At 42.7% G+C, this 25,916-nt stretch overlaps 1 protein-coding gene across 4 annotated transcripts in view; it reads right to left on the bottom strand.

Moving 5' to 3' along the window:
• CACNA2D3 (calcium voltage-gated channel auxiliary subunit alpha2delta 3) overlaps window positions 1-25,916 on the bottom strand; it is an 866,452-nt gene that overhangs the window by 446,936 nt on the left and 393,600 nt on the right. For all 4 annotated transcript variants that reach the window (XM_045493219.1, XM_045493218.1, XM_045493220.1 and 1 more), the window contains 3 exons: window positions 22,627-22,687; window positions 22,384-22,534; window positions 10,446-10,520 (listed from right to left, as the gene is read on the bottom strand). In XM_045493219.1, the coding sequence (XP_045349175.1) occupies window positions 10,446-10,520; window positions 22,384-22,534; window positions 22,627-22,687 (287 nt within the window). The remainder of the gene's footprint in view (window positions 1-10,445; window positions 10,521-22,383; window positions 22,535-22,626; window positions 22,688-25,916) is intronic.

Here is a 25,916-nt window from a genome sequence, read left to right as displayed (position 1 = left end):
ATTCTCTCCACACAGCAAACAATACCTTTAAAAGACAAAACCAAAAACTTAGAACCTGGAGATCACTTGTTCAGGGAAGATGTGCCATAGGCTACTTCAAGCAAAATCACAGGAAGTCTGTGAATTTAGTTTGACCAAGGCCGGCATTTTTACCCTAACCTCTCTTCTATTTCAAGACTCACTAAGATGCTCTCCTCTTTCAAAAATTTTAAATGAATTTCATCAAATACTGTTTTACTTGAAATCATCTAGCTCTGGCTTCTCAGGATGTCACCAGCATATTATATGGTAAGACCAGAGCTTGATATCACTGAACTAAAGGTACATGACATAATAATCCCAGATGTCACCGTCGAGAAGCCCTTTCATTAGCTGGAAGTCACACTACAGTGGCCACCAGGGAAACAGCCATGAGATGAAAAGGTACGGGTAGGAAAGGATCTCAATTATTCGCTGTCATGAGAACTCATCAGGAGGAACATGGACATTTTGAGTGAAAGATGAAGCATCGCAAAGGACCTGGCACGCTGCAGTCAGAATTACTGAGCTCAGAGGAGGAAGGCTAGCATCACTGTGCGCACTGCAAATTCCACACAGGTTTAGACAGAAGGTCACAATTCCCCGCCCCCATTTCACACACAACATGAGAGAATGTCTTCCAAGCTGCCATTCAGGGGATTTCGTCTAAACAAATGAGCACTGTCGACCTGGAATCCGGTAATTTCAACCGCAATCTAATTCAGATTGTTCTAGTTATCTTAAAAGGGAATGAGCTTCACGCTTTTGTTTTTAATGTTTCATGGATCTTCTATTGAAACAAAAAGAAAATCTGATTTTCAGTGAGAATCCTCTCCCAGTGGCTCATCTATTCATTCATTCATTCATTCATTCATTCATTCATTCATTCATTCATGTATGCATGTATGCTTCTATGGAGCATGTACCTCATAGGTACTGGCCTGGTCACCCACAGTCTTTTCATTCTGGAACACTAAGCAGGTCTGTCCAACAAAGGCCTGCCTTCTAGCCACAGTTACACAGGCCTGGACCATGCTGCTGACTGGGCTGCCCCACACACTACAGATGGCATTATGCATCCAGGATGGGCATCTGGCCTAACAGAATCCATCAGAGTCCACAGAAGACACAGGGGAGGCAGCCGGAGAGAGGGGGGTGACTCCTGACATCACGTTTAAGGTGCAATGGGTATATACTCTTTCCACCCCAGGACTCTGCGGTTAGGTGAACTGACATAAATTCTCATTTTGCTTTACATGAATTTGTCAGTCTTTGTCACATGACACTGAGTCCTGAACGCACAATGGCCTAACATCAATTTGATGGTAAAAATGGAAATTGGTTCAAATTCACCAAAGGAACACACCTTTATTTTGAAATATCCCAATATTTCAATGAAATAAACGATTTGTCTTCTGAGATTTTCTCCAAATAAAAAAGCCTGTAAGGTAAAAACGTTATAACCTCTTGCTATGAGAAACTGAATTACGACTAGTACTTTTTAAAAGATAAATAAAGCAACCTAACACATTGGATTCACACTGATTTGATAAAGCCCCTTTTAATATCTCCTCATATACTGTAGATTATTTTTAATTAAACTTTCATTTTAAGGTAATTATAGATCCAAATGTTGTCAGAAATAACACAGAGAGACACCATATATCCTTCACCCAGTGTTCTCCAATTACATGCTGCAAAACTACAGAACAATATCACGACCAGGATATCGACACTGATGCAGTCTGGCTATAGAACTCTTATGCTACAACAAAGATCCCTCCAGCGGCCCTTTTATAATCCCTCACCTCGCCCCTGCTTCCACCCCTAACCCCAGGCCACCACTAATCTACTCTCCATTTCTATACTTTTGTTATTTCAAGAATGGCATATGAATGGAATCACGCAAGATATATTATTTGGGGATTGGCGTTTTTTTTTTTTTTTTTATAACTCAAGATAATTCCCAAAGATTCAAAGACTCATCCAAGCTACTGCGTGCATTACTGGTTCTTTTTTTTTTTTTTTTCTTTTTTAATTGCTAAATACTGTTCTGTGGCATGGATATATTAGTTTGTTTAACCATTCACCTCCTGAAGGATATCTGGGTTGTTTCAAGTTTGAAGCTATTACGAATAAAGGCTGCTATGAATATCTGCACACAGATTTTTGCGTGAATGTAAGTTTTCATTTGTCTGAGATAAATGCCCAAGGGTGTGATTGCTGGAACACAAAATAACTGCATGTACAGTTTTTATGAGAATCTGCCAAATGTTTTCCAGAATGGCTATACCATTTTACTTTTTAAATGTTTATTTATTTATTTTGAGAGAGAGACAGAGACAGAGAGAGAGGGAGACAGAGAATCCCAAGCAGGCTCCCTGCTATCAGCCTGACGCAGGGCTCGAACTCAGAAACCATTAGATAATAACCTGAGCCATAATCAAGAGTTGGATGCTCACCCAACTGAGCCACCCAGGTGCCCTAAGAATGGCTATACTATTTTCCATTTCTAACAGCCCCGTTTCTCCACATCCTGACTAGCATTTTGGGGCTTTGTTTTTTTTTAATTTTTTAAAAAAAATTTTATTCTAGCCATTCTGATAAGAGTGTAGTGATATCTCATTGGGGTTTTAATCTGCATTTCCCCAGCTAATCATCTTGAATATCTTTGCATGTACTTACTTGCCATCTATCTACCCTCTTCAGTAAAATGTCTCTTCATGTCTTTTGACCATTTTCTAATCAGATTGTTTGTTCTTACTGTTGACTTTGGGTTATTTATGTATTCTCTATATACTCATTCTTTATCAGATATGTGGCTTGCAAATATAACTGGAGAGGATATTTGCAGGCCACATTCACCCTTTCGTCAGGGTCTTTCACACAGCAAAAGGTTTTTTTTCTAATTTTAATGAGAGAGATCTATTGTATCAAATTTTCCTTTTATGGATTGTGCTTTTGCTATCAATAGATTTTAAAGATGTTCTCCTATGTTTTTTTAAAGTGTCAAAGTTGTCCACTTTACAGTGAAGTCTTTGATCCATTAAAGTTAAATTTTGTTTAAGTGGGGAGGTTTGGATCGAGGTGAAGTGTTTTTAACTTTTTTTTTTTTATTTGTACATTTTTTGTTTATGGATGTTCAACTGCTCCAGCACCACTTATTAAGGGTAGTCTTTCTCCATTGGATTGTTTTTGCACCATTGTCAAAAATCAGTTGGGCATATTTGTGTGGGTGTATTTGTGTTCTTTCTTCTATTCCACTGATTTATATGCTTACTCCTTCATCAACACAACACTGTCATGATTACTGTAACTATATAATAGGCTTCAGTGTAGGGTAAATTGATTCTTCCTACTTTTATTCTTTCCATGATGGTTTTACTATTCTAGGTCCTGTGCATATGTAAAATTTAAAATACCCTTGTCTATGTCTACAAAAACCTTGCTGGAATTGATAGCAATTGCATTCAACTTACAGATCAATTAGAAAAGAACTAACATCTTTCCTATATTGAGTCTTTCTATCTATGAACATGGTAAGTCTTTCCATTATTTAATTAGGCCTTTGATTTCTTTCAGGATCATTTTGTAATTTTTATCACACAGAACCTGCACATGTTTTTTTTTAACTTTATTTCTTTGGAACAATTGTAAATGGTATTGGTTTTTAAATTTCAGTTTCCATATGTTTATTGTTAGTATATAGAAATAGGATTGGTTTTGGGGTGTTGATCTTGTATATGTAACTTTGTCTAACTCATTTATTAGTTCAGGTTTTGCCTTTTTGGAAAAGTCTAGGGAATTTTCTACATATATAATCATGTCATCTGAAAATAGGGAGAGTTTAATTTTTTCTTTTCAGAACTGTATGCTGTTTAGTTGTTTTCCTAGTTTTCTTGTACTGGCTAGAACCTACAACCCTATGTTGAATAAGAGTGGTAAGTGTGGACATGCTTACATGTTCCCAATTGTAAGAGAAAAGGCTTTCAAACTTTTACTGTTAAGTTTGATATAAGCTGTAGGTTTTTGTAGATGGTCGATACCAATTTGAGGAAGTTACCTCTGTTCCTATTTTGATGAGAGGTTTTTGTTTTGTTTTGTTTTTTAATCATGAATGTGTGTTGGATTTTATCAAATGCTTTCTCTGAGTTAATTGCTATGATCATATGATTTTCCATCTCTGGCCTGTTTATATGGTGAATTACATTGATTGACACTGATGTCAAGCCAGCCTTGCATATCTGGAATAAATCCTACTTGGTGGTGGTAAATTATTCTATAGATATATATATATATATACATAGTTAGATTTGATGTGCTAAAATGTTGTTGAGGACTCTTGCTGGAAGTTCATAAGGGTTATGGTTGGTAGGTTTCTTTTTCTCATCATGGAGTCTCCCCTGGAAGGTAACTATAGGTTTCTTTTTCTGCACCATTTTTGTCTGGATTCTCAGGGAACCACTAGACTCATAAAATCAGTTGGAGGGATTTCCCTCCTCTTCTATTTTCTGGAAGAGATTCTGTAAAATTCATAGTAATTCTTTTTAAAAAAAATTTTTTTTCAATGTTTTTATTTATTTTTGGGACAGAGAGAGACAGAGCATGAACGGGGGAGGGGCAGAGAGAGAGGGAGACACAGAATCGGAAACAGGCTCCAGGCTCTGAGCCATCAGCCCAGAGCCTGACGCGGGGCTCGAACTCACGGACCGCGAGATCGTGACCTGGCTGAAGTCGGACGCTTAACCGACTGCGCCACCCAGGCGCCCCCATAGTGATTCTTTAAAGTATTTAGAATTGTCCAGTGAAACCATCTGGGACTTGAGATTTCTCTTTGGAAGTTTTAAATTATGAATTAAATTTCTTTAATTGTTTATAGGATTATTCAGGTTATCTATTACATCTTGGTTGGATCTTAGTAGCTTGCAGTTTTAAGGATTTGGTTAATTTCTCCTAAGTTGTCAAATTCATGAGTGTAAAGTTGTTTGTAATATTCCCTTATTAATAATTTTTAATCACTGCAGTTCTGTAGTGATATTCCCCATTTCATGCCTCATGGTGGTGATTTGTGATGTCTCTCCTTTTATTTATGTCAGTCTTTCTAGAGATTTATTAGTTTAAAAAAATTTTTTTTGAAGAACCAGATTTTGGTGTCATTGATTTTTCTCTGTGGTTTTCCTGTTTCAATTTAACTGATTTGTGCTCTTTATTATTTCCTTCCTTCTGTTTGCTCTGGGTTTAGTTTTGTCTCCTTTTTCTAATTTCTTGTGGTGTGAAGTTAGATTATTAATTTTAATTTTTTTTAACGTTTATTTATTTTTGAGACAGAGAAAGACAGAGCATGAACAGGGGAGGGGCAGAGAGAGAGGAAAACACAGAATCTGAAACAGGCTGCAGGTTCTGAGCAGTCAGCACAGAGCCCGACGCGGGGCTCGAACTCACGGACCATGAGATCATGACCTGAGCCGAAGTCGGACGCTTAACCGACCAAGCCACCCAGGCGCCTCAGTTAGATTATTAATTTGAGGCTTTCCTCTTTTTAATATAAGGATATAGTACTGTAACTTTCCATCTCATCACTTGATTGCTTTGTGCCACATCTTTTGATATATTGTCTTTTCATTTTCATTTGGTTTTATATTTTTAAAATTTCCTTCAAGACTTCCATTTGGCCCATGGATTACTTAGTGGTATACTTAATTTCTAAGTGTTTGGAGATTTTTCTGTCGTCTTTCTGTTATTGATTTCTAGTTTGATTCCATTATCAACAGAAAGCATGCTCTATATGATTTCAACTCTGTTAAAGTTATTAAGGTTTGTATTTCGACCCTGGGTATGTTTTATCTTGGCGAATGTTCCATGAGTGCCTGAAAAGAATGTGTATTCTGCTGCTGTTGGGTAGAGTGTTCTATAGATGTTATTTAGATCTTATCGGTCGGTCAGTTCTTCTATATCCTTGCCGACTTTCTTTTCAGTAGTCTATTAGTTACTGACTGTGAAGTGTACAAGTCCCCAGCTATAATTGTAGGTTTATCTATTTCTACTCTCAGTTCTATTAGTCTTTGCTTCATGTATTTTGAAACTCCATATTTGAAACTCTGGTCCAAACACATCTAGCATTGTCATGTCTTCCTGGTGGATTGATTCTTTTATTATTATGTATTGCCCTTCTTTGTCTCTAGTAATAGTAATTTTCTTTGCTTTGAAGGTAGCTTTATCTGATATTGACAGAACCACTCCTGCTTTTTTTTTTTTTATTAATATTTGCATGGTATATCTTTTCCATCCTTTTACTTTCAACATATCTATGTCATTGCATTTCAAGTGAAACTCTAGTAGTTGGCATACGATTAGACTTTTTTTTAAATCCACTTGCCAACCTCTGTCTTTTAATCCGAGTGCTCAGACCATTTACATTTGAGATCATTAGTGATACGGCAGGGCTTAAGTCTGTCAATTTATCCTTTTTCCTGTTGTGTCTTATTTTTTACATTCCTATGAGTTACTTTTTAAGTACATTCCCCCCTCTATCCGCAAGTAGAACATTCCTTTGAAACTTGTCATAAGCTAAAATGGTGTAAAGAAAAGAAGCAATTACCAATAATTTATATGGAAACTTTTTTGAGTGTTCCCAGACCCAAAAATAATCTCCTAGGCTTTTCGGACACCTTAGGGCACATCTTGCTAAGGGACACACAAAATAAATGGAGATAAAGCACAGATGCTCACAGACAAGGTTCAAAGCTCTGGAGGCTTCATGCTAAGTTGCGAAGTGTGATTCCTGGGGAAAGAGCTTGGCAGGACTGCTCTCACTGCTCAGGGTGCACCCTGCCTCTATAATAACTCACAGCAAAACAAATGCTGGATGCTATTTTTGCTTTTTGTCTTTCTTTATAAAAGTGAAAATCCTCTTCAGATATCTTTCGGTTAGCAAAAACAGGTGTTCATGTAGGTCTTTTATAAAAGCAAAATGGTGTAAAGTGAACTTTCAAAGGTGGAGGATACCTGTATACCTCTTTTCATTGTTTTCTTAATGGGTGTTGTAATATGAATATGTAATGTATCACTGTCGACTGGTATCAGCACTTACCACTTTCAGAAAGATGTAGAAATCTTATTTCTAATTAGGTCCTTTTACTCCTCCATACTTTAAAAATATAATCGGCTTAAGTGTTTCCTCAGCAACAGTGACCTCTACATCAGATGATGCTATAATTTCTGCTTCAATTACCAAGTATGACCTAATAATCTCTTGATAATTAGGATACTCTATTACACTTATTCCTATTTTTACCCATTCCAATATCTGTCCTTTTTGAAGATTCAAGCCTCTTTCTGTTATTTCCCTTCTATTTAGGTAACTTCTCTAGCCATTTTTTTTCTGGGTAGGTTTGCTGGTAAAAAATTTTCATAGTTTTTTTTCATCTGCATATGTCTTTATTTCCTCTTCATTCATTAAACACATTTTCACTGAATACAGAGTCCTGGATTGATGGTTGTTTTCCCTGAATACTTAAGAGATGCTATGCCACTTCCTTCTGGCCTCCATGATTTCATATGAGAGGTCTGCTGTCATACGAATAGGTAATCTAAGCAATGTGCCCCTTCTCTCTGTGGCTATCAAGTTATTTCTTTTCCCCTTTTCTAATTATATTTATGATGTGCCCTGCCATGGAGTGACTTGGGTTTATCCTATTTGGAGTCTACTCAGCCTCTTGAATATGTCTGTTTATGCCTTTCACTAATTTTAGGAAGTTTGCAGCCAACATATCTAGTCTTACTCTGCCTCTCCTCTGCTAGGACTTTTGTGCTATGAATGTTAGCTCTTCTGTTATCACTCCACATGTCCCTGAGACTCTGTTCATTTTCTTCCAGTTTATTTTCTCTCGGCTGTTCAAATTGGGTAATTTCTATCGATTTGTCCTGAAGTTTACTGATTTTGTCTTCTGTCATCTCCACTCTACTACTGAGCTGGTCCAGTGAGCTTTCTATTTTGGTGACTGTATTTTTCAGTTCTATAATTTCCATTTGGTTCTGTTTAATAACTTCTATTTCTTTGCTGAGTTTTTTTTTTCGCTTGTTTCAAGAGAATTCCTAATTGCTTGTTGAAGCAATTTTATAATTTCAACATCTGATTCATGTCAACATTGGCTTCTGTTGATGGTCTTTTCTCATTCATGTTGTGATTTGCCTGGTTTGGGGAATGACTAGGGGTTTTCGACTGCTTTCTGGGCATGTTAGGTTTTATGTTACAAGACTCTGGATCCTATATAATCTTTTTCCTAGCAGCCAGTCTGTGTGTTGAGGTATAGCACAAGGGCCCAGTGGATGCGGGTGAGGTGGAAGGTCGATTCCTCGTTGAGCCCTGAAGGGGTGGAGGGCTGCCCACTACGGTCATCCCACTGGTGTTTGTGTGCAGTAGTAAAGGTATTGTCAAGAAGGTTTTCTGTTTGAGGCTACCCCCTTCCTGGCTGTTAGGCTAGAAGGAACAGGCTTTTCTTGAATTATTTTTTTTTAATTATTATTTTTGGTCTCTGCCTATTGTAGGTATGAGAGGGAGGGTCCTGGAGTGCTCCATTCAGACAGATGGTGGGAATCAACAAGAAAACCCAGGGAACTCAGCTCATGCATTTAAGTCCAGGAAGCTCATCTTCCTTTTTCACCTTCCAGAGTCTTCCTATTCTTGTTTACTGGGTTACCTCCAGGGTTTTTTAGTTGTAAGGTGAAGAATCTGATTGGAATATGGCTGTTCCTCATTGTCAGAATTAGATGTCTAGATACATTTTTATAGTCAAAACTGATCCAGTCTTCAATATTCACACATTTCCAAAGACAGTTTTAAATAAATGCTTAGCCTGCTTTATCTAACAATCTTTTTTGCCTTTCATAAGACTCCATACATCCAAATATCACACTGCTCCGTGTTTATTTGGGAAGCAATCTGAAGGGAGGCCGTGACCATTTTAAGCATCTTTTCTAAATTTTTATTTATTTACTTTAGACAGGGTGGGGGGCAGAGTGAGAGAGAAAGAATCTTAAGCAGGCTCCACACTCAGCACGGAGCCCGATGCAGGCTTGATCCCACAACTCTGGGATTATGACCTGAGCTGAAATCAGAAGTCGGACACACAACCGACGGAGCCACCTACGCACCCCAAGCATCTTTTCTATTTAATGTTGCAGGCACCATCACTGGACACCTATCTGAGGCTCTGGAGGATATTCCAAAGCTATAATATTGGGAATGGGGCAGAATCCAGACCCAGGCAATGGGCAAACAAGGGGAAGGTCCCTAGGAAAGTTTGGCTATAGGTTTAAATCATTCATTCCCTACGAAGTGACCATGAACAAACATTCCCTAGATACACCTGCTCTTTGAGCTACAATGTACTTCTTCTACCCTCCTAACATAAAGCCTATTACAGTGTTTCTTGCCCCTCAAATTGAAGCTTGGACATTAGCTCTGGTATCATTTTTCCTTCTCACTCTGTGTTCTAGCTGACATGAATTTCTCCTAATCCTCTGTTGTTCACTCCCTCAGAAATGCCACCTGCACCTAAGATGCCACCAATGCCACTCCCTGCCCACTTGAGCCACGAGGGGTCTCCCCAGCACAGGCACAGTGCCTCACAGAAACCTACCCTGGCAGTGCCCTGAGCCACCTCGTGGGAATCTGCTCTCCAGGAGAGGAGCAGCCCGTCAGGGCAAATACAAGGAAACAACACGAGTAATGGCAGCTGTGTGTCCTAGGAGGTGTGATATTGTTGCTACACAGCTAATTTGACCTAAATTGTCACCTGGCCCTGTAGGGGGTGCTATAGTGGTACCTATAGTGGTCTGTACTCATAAGTTTAAAGATGGATAAGGGGAAAAAGGATTTATTTTATAGAAACCTATTCTGGGCATTTTCCCAGAATGCTCCAATAGGAAGAGAAACTTTTACCCCATTTCCCAAGGTCCTCCTTTAACACATCCTTCATTTGTTCCAATGCTCAGAGCACTGAACACACAGCAGTGAGCAGACATCATCCCTGTCCTCATAAAGCTTACTTTCTAACCTGGGAGACAAGTTACCCCCATAGATACCCCAATGATGATTTAATCAACTGTAGGAAGAGCAACAACAGATTTAACAAGTGGGTTCAATTTTCTTTGAAATCTCAGCAAAAGCTATTTTCTTTCCATGGTTTCAACATAGGTATCAAGCATGACACAGGACGTACATAAAGCAAGAAAAAGTAAATCAATGCAATTATTTCAGAACTACTGAGCTTCTGAACTCAATGTAATTATTTTACTGCCATGATTAAAGGCAATACATTTGATGAGTTCCTAAAAAGTAGAATAGAATTAGCATCAGCCACTACCGTGAGGGAGAGTAGGCCATGCCATGACCCCTGATGCACCTGCCCGGCCACAGACCCTACCTCCTTGTTTGTCCTGTCAGCTTGCACCAATGTCCCGTTCAGGCAAGGTTCCACATAGTGAAGCTCCTCATTATACTGCAAAGAGATGAAATAGCCAAGAGAACACAATTAACCATTTTAGTGGTACCAAATAACTTAAGGATACATGCCAACAAACAAAAAAGCAACATAACTAGGGCTTCGATTCGTTCACATAGGTGACTTTCTCAATCGGTGCCCCTATATAAAATTGTGCTTAAGTGCCCAATATTCTTTCCTTGTTTGAGGAAGGAAGTTCTAGAGCATGTGGTGATATATGGCAGTGTTTAGGGTGTATACAGTTAACTGACAGTCCTTCAGGAGTGGCTCCGTGGCCATGACTGACAGTGCATGACCCAGGTGGGATCTAAAGAGCATCCCAGACTTGGGCAGATATAGTTCCAGCTCCTGTCTTTGGTTTTACGGAGCCAAACGACCCGTGTGTGGGTCACACGTGAGTGACAACAGAATCGAGGAAAGGAGAGGACCTTGCTATTCCCCGGTCACTCTTGGGAGGCTCTGCAGGTATGGGTCAGAGCACTGCTCATGAGCAGTGACACCACCTTCCACACAGGCCAATGCCGACCTTCCCATTATTTTTTATCCCAGAATACCCAGAATATGACCATTTGTTTTTGTCCAAACTCACAACTAGGGAGTGGAAATTTGAGTGCTTTTATCTTCACTTCTCTCATCAGGCATGATTCTCTGCACTATGGCGAGGCTGGGTCCTTCTAAAACACAAATTGGATCATGCCGCATCCCGCCAATCCCATTCACACTTTCCACTACTCTGCAAATCAGCCTTCCCAGGGTACGGTAGGGCTCTGGACACTTGGCCCTGTTGACCTTTCCAACTTCATTCATTCATTATCCCTCCCTAGAGAATTGGCACTGGCAGCCCTAACTCCCTTCCTGTCCTCCGATATATCCCATCTTGTCCTCCCACACAGGGCCCTCTGCCTGGAGCCTTGCTCTGGCATCTCCCAGCTGATTCCCATTCATCCTCTGGATCAGCTCATTCCCGCCTCCTCTGGGAAGCAGCCTGTGGTGTAAGTGAGGCTCCTCTCCTGTAAATTCCCAAATCCTAACAGCCTGGTGCCTGGATCCCTCACCACAGGTGGGGCCACACTGTAAGGGTCCATATCCGGTTCCTCGGTATGTCCCCTAGTGACAACGACAGGGGTGGGCCCACAGTAGGTGTCCAAGTACAACGTGTTCAAATGAGTGTCATCATGTTTCCACTGCAGTGACCAAAAACCCAGCCCAGAGCTCCAGAGGAAGGGAACCAGAACCACCTCTCACAGGCCCAGCTCTCAAGCAAAGTCTGGCTAAGGGGTTTGGACTTTAAGTGTGTGGAGTGAGGACCATGGAGGGCTATGCACAGGGAAGTGGGGGAAATAAAGAGATGAGCTTGGGCCCACCGCTTTTGGACACACTACAGGGACAGACTGAAGAGGGCCAGAACTACAGCTGCTACAACAGTGACAGAGATTATCCTGTTTCAGTGCCGAGGTGCTTGCTAATTAGCAAGTAGGAGCAGTGATAATACTGATATATGCAACTCACTGTTACTGAGCCCTGACTCCACCTGGGCACAGACTAGACTTCATTCACGGGACACCTCAACCTCATGCAGTAAGCCCTTCCAATTACTCCCCCTTCACAGATGGGGAAACCGGGGCAAACCAAGGATGGCCAACTTGCCCAAAGTCCCTGGGGAGTATACAAGGGGTGCAGTCCTAATTCAAACCCAGGTAGTTTGACCTTATAGCTACTGACCTGAGGACCTCAAAGCCCCCAATTTCTCTTCTCTGGCCCCCAAGATTCTATGCTTTCTATCAGTCTGACTTTTGCTCCCTCTTTAATCTTGGTTCTTAGTCACAGAAAAGCACTTGAAAAATTGTCGCTCAATGGTCCTAGAGCTTAGATCTCCTCTGAGGAGGCATGGACTAAAACAAAAAACAAAAACACATTTACACAATTCTGAAATTAGCCCTTGACAAATGGGACCATGACTTTCAGTCCACAAATGGAACATCATCTGAGGATCCAGGAAGCAATTCATAGTCCAACCTGAAGAAGAGTCTCTCCAACGTTCTCAGTCCGTATTGGACTGAGGTGGGCAGTTGTTGAAAAAAAGCAGCTATTTCCCTGTCCTCTGTCTCCCTTGCTGACTGAGTTGGTTGAGAGTGACAAGATGCCCATTCCTAAAGCCTGAAGCAAAACCAGACTTAGCCAATCACATCTATCCCATCCTCCTCTGCTGAAAGCATGCTTTCCTAGCTTGTCTTGAAGCTAGAGATGGTCCCTTGATTCATTCCCAGCCAACTAAATGTAAGGGTTCATTTTCTGGAAAGTTTAATGAGTTTTTTTCTTGCCATTATGGGAAAACTCTCCTCTACCCAATGCCTTCCTTCTCTCCTTCCTTCCCACTTGGGATGCCATTGTGGGGTTGTAGCAGTCATTGTGCAACAATGGGGGTGACAAGATTAAGAATGGAGAGCAAAGGTCAGGAAGATGGAGCCAATGTGGGTCCTTGAGGACACTGTTGAAGCATCGTACCAAACCTGCAGCCGCCCTGCTCCACATCTCTTCCGTGAGATTATGAGATGCCTATATGCTAAAGCAGCCTTTATTCAGGTGTCCTATACCTTGCAGTCCCAAACTTCCCAGTTCCATTTTCCACGTAAATTTTAAACTTCATCTACATTCTGCCTAATACACATCATCAATATTGATTCCTGGGGTTGTGTACTCTGAGGCGGGAGTCAGGACACTTGGGTCCACATCCTGCCCGCCATATACTCCCTGTGTGGCCTTGGGAAAGTCACTGAACCTTGGGTCTCAGATTCGTATGCATAAGAAGGTGCTAATTCATCTTCTGTTTACCCTCCAGGGGTTCCTGTGAGGATCCAGTGAGGCAACAGACCTGAAACAGCTTGGCTAGTGTAAAGGTCCATGCATGTGGGGGGCTGCAGAGGGGGCTGGAAAGTAAAGAAGACCAAGATGTTCTTGCCCTCATCAGGGAGGAACATGTGCAGTAATCAAAACCATGCTCGCCATCGCTGTGTGAGCCGTGGCCACAGTGGAGGAATCTGCTCTTCTGAACCCCCGCCAGCTTGTTAGTGGCATCATCCAAGCTTGCAGTTGACTAATTTCCCTTGACTGCATCAGGATAAAGCTATGCTGAGCAATCTGGTGTGTATCACCAAAGGGAGCTGGGCTCAGCCGTCCGTGTGAGGGAACGGTGCACACCAGGCAGCTGTGCCGAGGAGGCCCATGGGCCGTGCGTGCTCACCATGCTCGCCGCACTACCCACTGCTCCTCCCTAGGGGAACGCCAAGGGCGCCCTGTATGTGAAACTGCTTCCACGCTCCCAGCAGCTCGCCGTTTGGAAACCTTCCAGTTCCTACAGTTTAATGGATGTTCTCTGGATTTCCACTTTGTGAAACGATGATGTGGGATGGCCAGATCAATTCACAACTGAAGATCTGGTCAACTCCAGCCCTAAGATCCAACGGCCTGATAAACAGCTCTCCTTCGTCCCTACTTAAACAATCAGACATCATTAGTCTAAAAAAGAGACGCATGCAGTGTGCACCGTCGTCGCTGGCCAGGTAGAATTCTCTTCTGCCATTTGCTTTGGCACCCTCCCACTGCTAGGAATGAACCCTAGAGAGGCGCTCAGCCGTCTCTCTCTCTCCCCCCAAAGTGGGTAGTCCTTCCTGTAAATCTCGGGGAAATGGGAAGAGTCTCTTAGCACGGCGGGAGAGAGCTGAGGCAGCCCCGGAGATGGTCAAGCCAGTCCACCAACTACGTCCTAAGAAGGTAGACAAAGAATTTTCACCCCTTAAAGAGCTAGGACTGCCACATGGTCATATCTGTTTCTTTCTCCCCTTCTCCTTCCTTGTTGGCTCTCCTCTTCTGATTCACACAAGGGTAGAGCAGTAGAGCTAAAGCAACAGAGGCAGACAGCCCCGAGTTCAAATCCTGGCTCTGCCACACACCAGCCGGGTGACCTTGGCCAAGGCTTCTCAGCTCTCTGAGTCTCAGTATTTGTGCTGGGGAAATGGGAATTGTAACTGGATTTCCCCCCGTGAACTCACTGCGAGGATGAAAAGAGGTAACTGGGTGAAGAGTCAACACAGAACTCAGCATATAAGAAAGAGGAAGACGGCATCTGGATGCACAAGCACAAGGAACCAAGAAAATATATACGTGAGTGTCACGTGTGCTACCAGAGAGAAAGACCAACAGATGTGGCCTCCAACTGGAGCTGACATTTGCTGAGTAGGAAGGGGGTGTTGAGGACAGGGGTCGCAGGCCCCGACCTCCCCTGGAGAGCGAGGTGCTGCGTTCGCTGGACAGAAGTGCTGCGGCCATAGGCCCACGTGACTGTCTAAATACCCAAGATGGAAACCACCACGGTGCATGGCTGCACACTGTCCCACTCCATGCCACACTCTGAACCCTCTCAGTGACGGGGGTCTGTGGCAGACATGGAGTCAAGGCAGTGCAGCCGGCTTACTGCCAAATCCCCTCCCAGGAAGGCATCTGCCACCGGGCCCTCTGTTCCTTTGTTTGTTCACTGAATAGTAACTAACCTGCTAGGTGCCATAAAACATAAAACACTGACTAAACTTGCACGTGAACATCATTGCAGAGTTCTCATGAGCCACTTTTTCCTACTTGTATCCATAAAAGAATATGCTCATTACATCCAAAGATATTGCTTTGGAAGACGCTGTTTCTCCTTTTCATGATAAAAAGTGCATATCTGTGATGCTGCCATGGTCCATCCAAAAAACAAAACCAGGCTTGATGGAAACCCGTGGTCTTCTTCAGGGATTAGACTACCACCCACTCTTCTCTCCTCTCGGGAACTGTTCCTCCCTTCCTCCCAGGCCAACCACACAACTCTGGGCTCTGACAGTGAGGACACGTCACCACCTGCCTTTTCCTTCCTTCTGCACAATCCCTGTAGGCATTCGTCACCTCTGTCATTTTAAAGACACAGCAAAATCCTCAATGGGAAGTTTAATGATCTGAAATAGGAAAGGCGAGGTTTAGGTTTCATTAAATGAATGGCCGGAATGTGCTGGAGAAGGATCTAAAAATAAAGAGTTAAGTGGGCCGGGCTCGCCCACCAAGGCTCACACAAGTTTTGGCACTGGTGTAGGATCGTGCCACATGTTGGCTCACGAAAATCGAAGCCTAGAGCCCAGGAGTGAAAACCAGCTGACTCTGGGCTCTGGATGACATTGAGAACTCAACCCTACTTCGTGCCGGAAGCTGGGCCGGAGGATGAAAGCAATGGAGCTTCCAGGCCTAACAGAAGAAGACCATTAACTGCCTAAAAAAGAGGATGAGGGGAGACCTAATCAAGAAGGGGAAAACTTTAGGGGGATGTCCCTATACATCACTCTGCAGCTGACCCTCCACGTCCTCCGCTGCCTCCAGGTAGAGTTCCAATTCTTTGTGTGGGTTGGTCTGGCCCGCCTCTCTCAATCCAGCCCCGTTCTTTTTATCATCAACCCCCCCCCCCACCAGCCCTCAACCCAGCCACCAACTCCACCTCCCACATTTCCCACCCCCCTTCCAATGCGTCCAGAAAATAAGCTCCTTTCAGGTGTTCCCACCAGGCCCAGCCCTTCAGGCCCGTACTTCCTGGGGGTTGGAGAGGAGTGACTACCTCCTGCAAAGAGCAACTTCCTCCTCACCTGTGCATTCTCCCCGCCTATCCCATCTCCTGCAGAAGCCCCCTACCTTATTGTTCCCTTAGTCATCACTTTTTCTAAAACACCATCACTGAGTCCCCAGCCTGCCCAGCTCTGTGCCCTCCTAGAGCCCCTCACTGCACCCTCAAAGATCACACTGCCCCGACTCTGCCCTGAGCACCTGCTTCGTGGATGTCTCTCTCCATACCCGACACTCACACACACAAAACCTCAAGGTCCACAGCCTGTCTTCTTTAGTTGCAAAGGCAGCCTTAGTACTTAACACTTCACTCTTAGCACTCAATAGTATTTGTTGAAAGAACAAATAATCAGAACAAAGAGATGAAAGGCAAAGATACAGAGAAGATTATGGAGGGAAAAGAAGAGGCACAAACCTAGGGGGGAAAAACTGACACAGAAGAAACAACAAAAAACAACAAAAAAAGAGAATCTCTATCCCTTTCAAAAAAGAGATAAACAAAAAGTAAATGAAGTAAGTGGGTACATTTTAGAGAACCCTAAGTTACACACACACACACACACACACACACACACCAAACCACAGAATTACAAGGCTGGCATGCTCATGCAGGGCAAGAAACTGATGCAGAATTGCTGGAACTCCATTAAATATTTATACGGTTTTATTGGGCGCGCTTTTGATTAAATAACCTTTCGAATGAAAATGTGTAGGGTTTATGTAATGAAGCAGATGAGCCCACAGTATTTTCAGCAGTACAGGCATCCCAGGGATCTTCTGCATTAGAGGAGCTTCCTGTGTAATTTGAAACACAACTGGACGTAATTAGTAGTACAGAACAAATGAGCACTGAAAGAAAATACCAGCCTCATACTTTTAATACGGAATCGATTACTTTAAAGAGTAAATCCGTAGCAGACAAAGCACTGGAGGAACGGTTCTAAAGAAAATTCTGCAAATTAAAACCAGGGCACCAGAAAGTTCTGGGTTGAACTAACAAATGGTGCTCTTCTCTATTCAACTCGGCACAAACACAGGCTGCAGGAAGCATTTAAATTGATTTAACAATATCAGTCCAGTTAATACTGTGTTTGTTTAATGCATGGCTTAGGCTTCTGTAAAACCATTTTTCAAATTTCAGCATCGGACAGAATTAGCACCCTCATTTTTATGATAATATTGTTAATTTAATGCATGGCTTGTAGTTAGACTTCAAAGCAAATCAGAAAAATATGCCTTTTCTCTTGTCAGTGACATCTCTCTTCATGCACCAGTGGTTTGACCTTAAATTTTAACTTTGGCTGCACAAAATCACTCTCTTATTTCTTCTATTCTTTTATAATTCACCCATTTAGTTCATCAGTCTTAGATTTTGCAATACCCTGTCCGTGAAAGCTAAAACAGTTTCTAACATTATCGTTTCACATTTACTCTCTGGAAAGACCTGAATTGGAAGCTTTTCAGTATAATATGTAAGATGCATTTAGCCAATGAGCTTAATACAAACATGCACACGTGCACACAGGACTGAAACAGCCAACGAAAGACTCTTACTATTTACATCTTCTCCCCCCTTCCCTTATTAAGGCACTGAAAACCAAGTGGCAACGATGAAGTAGATCTGTATAAACAAATACCTAGGATGCACATGGGCTTCCAACACTGAAAAACAAGAGTGTATTCTTTACTTCTCTCTGAAACTCTGAAATGTCTCCTCAAACATCTACCCAACGAGCAGGAGAAAGCGGACAGTGTAATGAAAGGTGAAATGATCATGTCCTCTCCCATAAATGGACTCCAGCCGATAAGAACAGGGCACTCAAACAGATTTGCGGGGCATTCTGGATGGAGTTTCAAACCTCCCATCGTCCTGCACGTACAAGAATCTGCAGTAGGGTCTCCCTCTAGGCGGAGGCAAGTAACCATTCTCAACAGACTGAAAAACCTACATACACCATCTTACTCGAGCAATTTTACCAGCGTAGAAACCGAAGGTAATGGAGGAAAAGAACACCACCATGATGTGGCAAGGCAACATTGGTGAAACATACTTAGGATTGAGAGAGACAATTCAAGGGAATGAACATGGACATTTGCCAATTACAAATCCACTATTTAGAACTCTCAAAATGTTGGCGTCATGGACTGAATGTTTGTGCGCCCTCCCCACAGTTTCATGTTGAAGCCTTAACCCACAATGTGGAGATGGGGCCTTGGGAGGGGATTAGGGCTAGGTGAGGTCATGAGGATGGGGCTTCGTAACTGGCACCTGCGTGAGAGGAGACAGGATAGAGCTGGCTCCCTCCTTCTCTCTCTCTCCGGGAACATACACCGTGAGAAGGTGAATGGCTGTCAACGAGCCAGGAAGGGAAGCCTCACCGGAACCAAACCCTACTGGACCTTGATATTTGACTTTCCAGCCTGTACAACCGTGAGAAAATAAATTTCTGTTGTGTAAGCTACCCACATTATGGTATTTTGTTACAGCAGATGGAGCTGAGTACTAAAGGCACACCTTGTTTTATTGTGCTTCCCAGAGTCTGCGTTTTTTTCACAAGGTTACTTTCTGAAGGTTTGTAGCAACTTTCTGCAGGGCAAATCTGTGGGCACCATTTTTCCAATAGCATTTGCTAACTTTGTATCTGTCTGTCACATTTTGGTAATTCTCGCACTATTTCAAACTTTATTATTATTATATTTGTTATGGTGATCTGGGATCATCAATGAAAGCTCAGATGATGGTTAGCATTTTTTAGCAATGAAGTATTTTTAAATTAAGGCACATACATTGTTTTTTAGACCCAATGCTATTGCATACTTACAGACTACACTGTCATGTAAACATAACTTTTATATGCGCTGGGGAACCAAAAATTTGCCTCGTTTTATCGCGATATTCACTTTACCACAGTCGTCTGGACCCAAACCCGCCATATCTCCAAGGTATGCCTGCGCAGTTTCTAAGTGTGCAACCATTATAAGACCCTACTTAGTGGACATTCTCGTAATACCTAAGTATATGCATGCCTCTTGGTGCAGCAATTCCACTTCCAGATATTATTCAATAGAAGCACACCCAACCCTGCAAGAATACATGCCCAAGTCCGTTCTCTGCAGCACTCTCGAGCAGAAAAGAGACCGAGAACAGCATGACGTCCAGCAAAGGGGGACTGGTTAAATAATTAATGTCAACTACAGGGTGATGAAATGCTCTGCTCTTCAAATACACTTGCTTACAATAAAAGCATAGAAGCAAGTTGCTGAGTATTCTGGAAAACAGGATTCTACTGCTGGGGAAAAATTACATATGTTCATATACTTGGAAAAACTTGAAATATGTGGCAAACAGCAAGAGAATAGCAACTTTTCTGATTGTTTAAAATTTTTACATAAGTTGCCTGTAATAAAACAATCAACGTGTAAAAGTCACTGTTAATTAGTGGTTCCTTTTCTCACCGCGGGGCTTTTAATATAAATTCACTAAAGAATTTGATCCATTCTCTTACCCCTTAGGGGGACAGCCTTCACAATTTTACTATCAAGGCTTCAAATAAAAAAGTTCAGAGTATCTTCCTAATCGTCCAAATAATTATGTAAATGGTCTTGAAGTTGATCATTTATGTTGAAAACTTAAAAGCAGATGTACAGTGAGGGTTAATGGGACCTCTAATGGGTTTCTTTATATAAGGGGACAATTTGGGGTAAAAAAAAATTAATTAATTTTCTTCCTTAACTATTCTATAATAACTAGCATGTCTGCTTTTAATTATCTTAATCACTCTGTCTTCATTATTGGGTTGACACTGTTTGTATATCTTAATGAACTTACAGAGATTATTTCAATCGATTGGTTTTGTTAACAGAACAATAAATCCTGACTGATAAAGGATCCACAATGTAATTAGTTAGCACTTCTTATTATGCTAATTTCTGATACTTCTGTAATGAGTAATTAAAGATTAATAAGAAGATAGTCCCAAATTAGCTGCTTCTTATCTGTAAATGCTTCAGGATGTGTGGGGATCAGGCTACATTTGCATATTCACAATGAGACTGGTAACTAGAGTAGCTTTTCTCTACTCTAGAAACCCAAAGTTCTGTCTGAAAGTTTCCTTAAAGAACTGTGCCCTGGGGCCATAGAATTTCACAGCAAGATGTTTGAGTCACTCAACTATGATCTCTTCACTTCTGCTCAGGAAGCAGGATGAGGTAAAGCCAGACAGTTTCTGAGTTTTTACTGGGCCACTTTTTCTGGCTGTGTGACCTCTAGCTGGTATCTTCTTTTTATTATTCTTATTATTCTTATTATTAACTTATTTTAAGAAAGAGAGAGCCTGCGGGCAGTGGGGGATGGGCAGAGAGAGAGAGAGAGAGAGAGAGGGAGGGAGGGAGGGGCAGAGAGAGAGAGGGGGAGGGGCAGAGAGGGAAACAGAGAATCCTAAGCGGGCTCCATGCTGACAGCACAGAGCCCAACGTGGGGCTCAAACTCATGAACCATGAGATCATGACCTGAGCCAAAATCAAGAGTTGGACATTAGCCGACCGAGCTGCCCGGGCACCCCTAGATGGTAGCTTCTACCTGTCGGTTCCTCTGTGTCCATGCCCCAGAGCTGGGGCAAAGATCCCATGAGATCCCCCACATGGGACACTCATGAGGGCTGGCATAAGGTGGGCGAGGCAGCTGCAGGGATTATCCTTTCAGCAGTATTTACACTCTTACTATTTGCCAGGCACTGTCTTGGGCACTGGGTATAGTTGAATAAATAAACAAGCCTAACCCCTGCTCCCATGGAATCTATTGTTCTCCTTCTCTTCCTTTTCTTCTTTAGGGCTTTTAAAAATCTGAAGCTACAAATCATGGTGGCCCACAGTTGTGCCTTCCTGCTCAGTCTCATCAGAAGCATGCGGGCAGGACACTAATTCGAGCCATTTAAGTGCCATTTAAACACCCGTGCCCTCTGCCTCGCCAATAAAAGTAGGCTCTGTGCCCATGCAGAAGGCTGCCTAGATACAGGATCCCATGATGACACATCTGCTCAGGAGCCTGGGGAAGCTACACAGACCACAGCAAGGGCATGCTTGGAGCCTGTCTGCACTACTCTTCAAACAACGCCCCTTCTTTCATGTCCTGCCATTGGGGGGGGGGGCTCCTGTGCCCCAGCTCAGGTAGTCCTGGCAGCAACTCTGCAGGTAATGTGATTACTCAAGCTTCAGCTGACAGTTTGCCTCAAGATGTGCAGCTTGCTGTATGGGACAGAACTATTCAAAACTAAGTCCCGACCCCAAAGCACACACTCTGTTCACCACACCACGCTGCCTTGACTGCCTTTTGCAGCCACTCAGTGTCCTAGGCAGAGGTGGTGCGGCAAAGCACAGGTGACTACCAGGCAGGAGCTCCTGGTAAAGTACTCAGGGAAAAGAAGCAGGCTTGTTGTGGCTATAGTTTTTGGAAAAAGAGTAGGAAGGACATAAGGTGCATGATGAGACTCACACCAGAGAATTGGGGAGAAGAGGAAAAAGAGCTGGAGATGGAACTCAGAAGCCATTGCTCCTTTCCAGGAAGCATGTTATTACTATCCTGTTTGGGTCCCGGGTCTCCCACCTCCCCATTCTATAACTTGGGCAAGTCACTGATCTTCGCAACCCCAGCAGCCTCATCGGAGAAAATGCAAAAACCATGCTAAAATTGCCGTGAGGAACAAAAGACCATGCAAATATGAAGGGTAAGCGAATGGCATTCAGTATGCACTTAATAAACACACTTTTGTTTATGAAGCTGAGACAAAGGGTTCTGTGAGCCTTAAACAGCTCTCTACAGTGTAGTTGTTTTGTCATCGTGATTAGTGTTCCTATCATGGTCTTCAGACCAAACCAGCTTAAAGTTAATCTCCACTAGCCGTCTGAGGAATATCTTGCAAGACCTAATTCCCCAAGGTTCTGAAAAGGTTGGCTCCCCAGGAAAACCAAATCTGGTGCTACTCTTCCAGATGGCAGTGCCTGAGTGCGAGGTGAGGAGAGGAAATGTGCTCAACTGCTTCCCCAGACTCTGAAAGCCATTCCAACATCGTGATTCAGGGAGCTCACATGGGGATAACTGGTCCTCATCTCGGGCAGGACTTCTAATGTTGTGTGTACAAAAGCAATGAGAATGTGAACCGGTTGCTGCTAAAAGATCAAATGAACCCAAAGCGCAGAGAAAGCACAAAACAGCTGCACTCACAGCAATTATGTTGAAAAAGTCATCATCCCCCAGCGTATCCAGAATAGATGAGACGGTTTGCTTTGCAATAGTCAGACGGAGCCCTTTCATGCTGCCACTGACGTCCACTAAAATGACCACATCTTTCGGAGAAGTCGCTGCTTGGATGTACCTAGGTCAGGGGAAAATTAAGCAAAAAATGAATTATGAACCTCTCCACAAGTTCTCTTTAAAAAGTAACTAAGAGGTTTGACCATTTCCTACCATTTTCGGTTCCTGCAGTCAAAGGCAATGACTCCATTCTCATCTGGTTCCCATTTAATCCCTAGAAGAAAAATAGAGTTATGAGAAACCCAGGAACTCCAAATATTTATTCATAGCATTTCAAGGCTGCTCTGCTTTGCTGATTGAACAGACAGGGTGAAAAATCACATGCAATGACCAGCTCATCACATGCTCCATCACCGGCTCAGGGAAGGTGCTTCAGGGCTAGAACACTATAGCAAACATGGCCTTAGCTCAGTTGCTTTAAGGCCTGCTGGAGAGTGGGGACATCTTCAGTAACGTTTGTCTCTCAGGGAAGGACAGGACTCCAGCCCCTTCCCGTGGCTAATGATGAAATTAGCCAAGGTCATTTCTCACTGTCCAGCAAGTTGTTGAACCTGGCAGCATCACTCATAGACTTCGGGGCAGAGTCAGGCCATGTCTCTGGGTCCAGGTAACACAATGTGTGTAGCATGGCAGGTAGGAGCTCGATACATTTCCATCTTAGAATATACACAGGCCTGGGGCGCTTGGGTTGCTCAGTTGGTTAAGCGTCCAACTTTGGCTCAGGTCATGATCTCATGGTTTGTGAGTTCAAGCCCCGCGTCGGGCTCTGTGCTGACAGCTCTTCAGATTCTGTGTTTCCCTCTCTCTCTCTGCCCCTCCCCTCCCCTGCTCGAGCTCTGTCTCTCAAAAATAATAAATAAACATTTAAAGAAAAAAAGAATATACACAGGCCTGTCTTCCCCTCACTCTTGTATTTACCATCAGGAATACTGGTCTGGTTTTCTACAACTGAAATGGGAAAAAAATGGTCCTAATTATGCTGCATTACAAAGTTTGAATTTCAGGCTTTGAAGCCTGGGGAGTTTTCCCCATGTGTAAGACAGGATCCCATATCCTTCATCTTGTGGTTTGCAGACTGGTCGGGATACATCCAAGGTTAACATTCTCTATTTACAACTTGGTTTTTAAGAATAAAATTTCATTTAAAAAGAAAAGTGCTCCCTAAAAATAAGATAGCAAATCATTGTTTTCAACCATTAATGCTGCTCAGGAATGGATTTGAAATACAGACATTAGAGTTAAGAAAATAAAAAGAGAAAACTGATTTTCACAGGAGGAAATCCTGACTCAAATGGTAGCAGTGGGAGTCTCCTTTCCAGTTACTGACGGCCAACGTTCTGGACCACACTGAAATAATAACGTGTCTGAGATAACACTCCCAAATTATTACTCAGAAAACCATGAGATGGCCGTTTGTTACCCAAAAATCATTTTATTCTGTTCTCCTTGTACCTACATGTCCCACCTACAAATGGGCCTAATGTAAAGAGTTTCCTGTACCAAATCAGAAAACAGAAGTATGAGAAGCCCCTGCCAATTGAAGGTCATTAGGCAATGAAGGTAAAGTAACACTGACATGATATTGCACACCAAGGGACAAAAACACAATTTATTTAAAATATAATGGAAGGGCACCTGGGTGGCTCAGAAAGTTGGGTGTTTGATTCTTGATTTTGGCACAGGTCATGATCTCATGGTTCATGAGATCAAGCCCCGAATTGGGCTCTGCACTGACAGAGCAGAACCTGCTTGGGATTCTCTCTCTCCCTCTCTCTGTGCCTTTCTCCTGTTTGCACATGCTCTCTCTCTCTCTCTCAAAATAAATAAATAAACGTTTAAAATAAAATAAAATAAAATAAAACAAAACAGATACACTGCTTTGTGTAAAGCCAAGTATAGTTAGGATAGCATGGTCTTAACACACACTGAAATTCTAACCATGATGAGGCCAGGTAATGTTCCAATTTATAAGTTCACAAAGAGTTGGTTTTAGCCCAAATAAAGATAATTATTTTATACCGTGTTGACCCACGGTAGACCTTCAGCGGATGTTCATTTCTCAAATTAAATTGTGGTGACTGTTCTTAGACAAGGACTGTGTCTGATCCTGCTTCACTCCTCCCCACTTTGCTGTCCTTCCTCCCCATCTCAGCCCCGTCTCTGTGTGCCCCACTGGGACAAGAAAATGTGCAATTCTTTTTACAGTTCCAGCATTTAGGCTAGGGCCTGGGGGGAAGGGATTAATGACACTCAGTGCTCTCCTTTTGGATTGAGATCATTCCCCTGCACCTGCACGTGGGCTTGTAACTCCTTCCAAGCACTGCCCTACTAGGTGCTTTTTGAAAAAGTTGACATGAAATGAGTCTGTTGGGAAAACCTTATAAAGGATATAATTCCAAGGAAAGTGGAACAGATGGGACAACCCCAGAGGCTTGACTGGGAAGGACAGGCCTGGCCCCTGCCTGCCCTCAGGAAGCCTCATGCTGGGCAGGGAAGCTGGCAAAGGATAAGAAATCCCAGGAACCAGAGATGTCACAAAGGAGAAGTGCCTGAGGCTACATTAGTGTACAAAAGGGGATTCCAATACTCTAATGGGAAGAAGGATCTTCTTCAAATTGAGAGCAGAATGATGGTATATTAGTTTTCTAGAGCTGATATAACAAAAGTCCTACAGATTGGGTGGCTCAACAGAAAAGAACTCTCTCTCAGTTCTGGAGGATAGAGGTCTAAAATCAAGGTGTCAACAGGGCCTAGGGAAGACCCCTCCCTTGTGTCTTCTCAGTTTCTGCTGGCTCCCAGCAATCTTTGGTGATCCTTGACTTGTTGCTTCATCACCCCAATCTCTGCCCCTGTCTTCCCTCTTGTCAGTCCTCTCCTCTTATAAAGGTATCAGTCATACTGGATTTAGGGTCTACTCTAATTCAGTGTGATCTCATCCCAACTTATTTATTTACATCTGCAAAGACCTTAATTCCAAGTAAGGTCACATTCTGAGGCTCCAGGAGGACATAAATTTGGAGGGAGATATTATTCAACCCACTACATATGGGTAGGACTCATAAAACCAAAGTGGTGGCCACAGGGTGAACAAGAATATCCCAGGCATAAAGAATGAAACGTGCAAAGGTCCTGAGATTGAAAAGAGCATGTCAAGTTCAAGGAACCGGAGGAATTCTGGTATGGCTGTGCATACAGAATGTCTCTGACAAAGGAAAGGAGCCTGGGTGGCAGCAGGAACCATGAGACCCAGGCCTTTCCCGGTCAGGATGTGAGGTATACATTGAGTGGGGATTAAGACAGTACCTTGAGACAGTTCTAGGCATAGTGGCCTAAGGTAGAACAATAAAGGTCATAACTTGACTCAAGTCAGGACTGGATGAGCACCGAGGAGACATCTTGCCCAAACCTGGCACTTGGGTCAAAATTTTCAACTCATAGCAGGG

Source organism: Leopardus geoffroyi, chromosome A2, assembly GCF_018350155.1.
Source record: "Leopardus geoffroyi isolate Oge1 chromosome A2, O.geoffroyi_Oge1_pat1.0, whole genome shotgun sequence".
In the NCBI taxonomy this organism is placed as follows: Eukaryota; Metazoa; Chordata; class Mammalia; order Carnivora; family Felidae; genus Leopardus; species Leopardus geoffroyi.
This window is presented reverse-complemented; position numbering and strand designations above follow the sequence as displayed.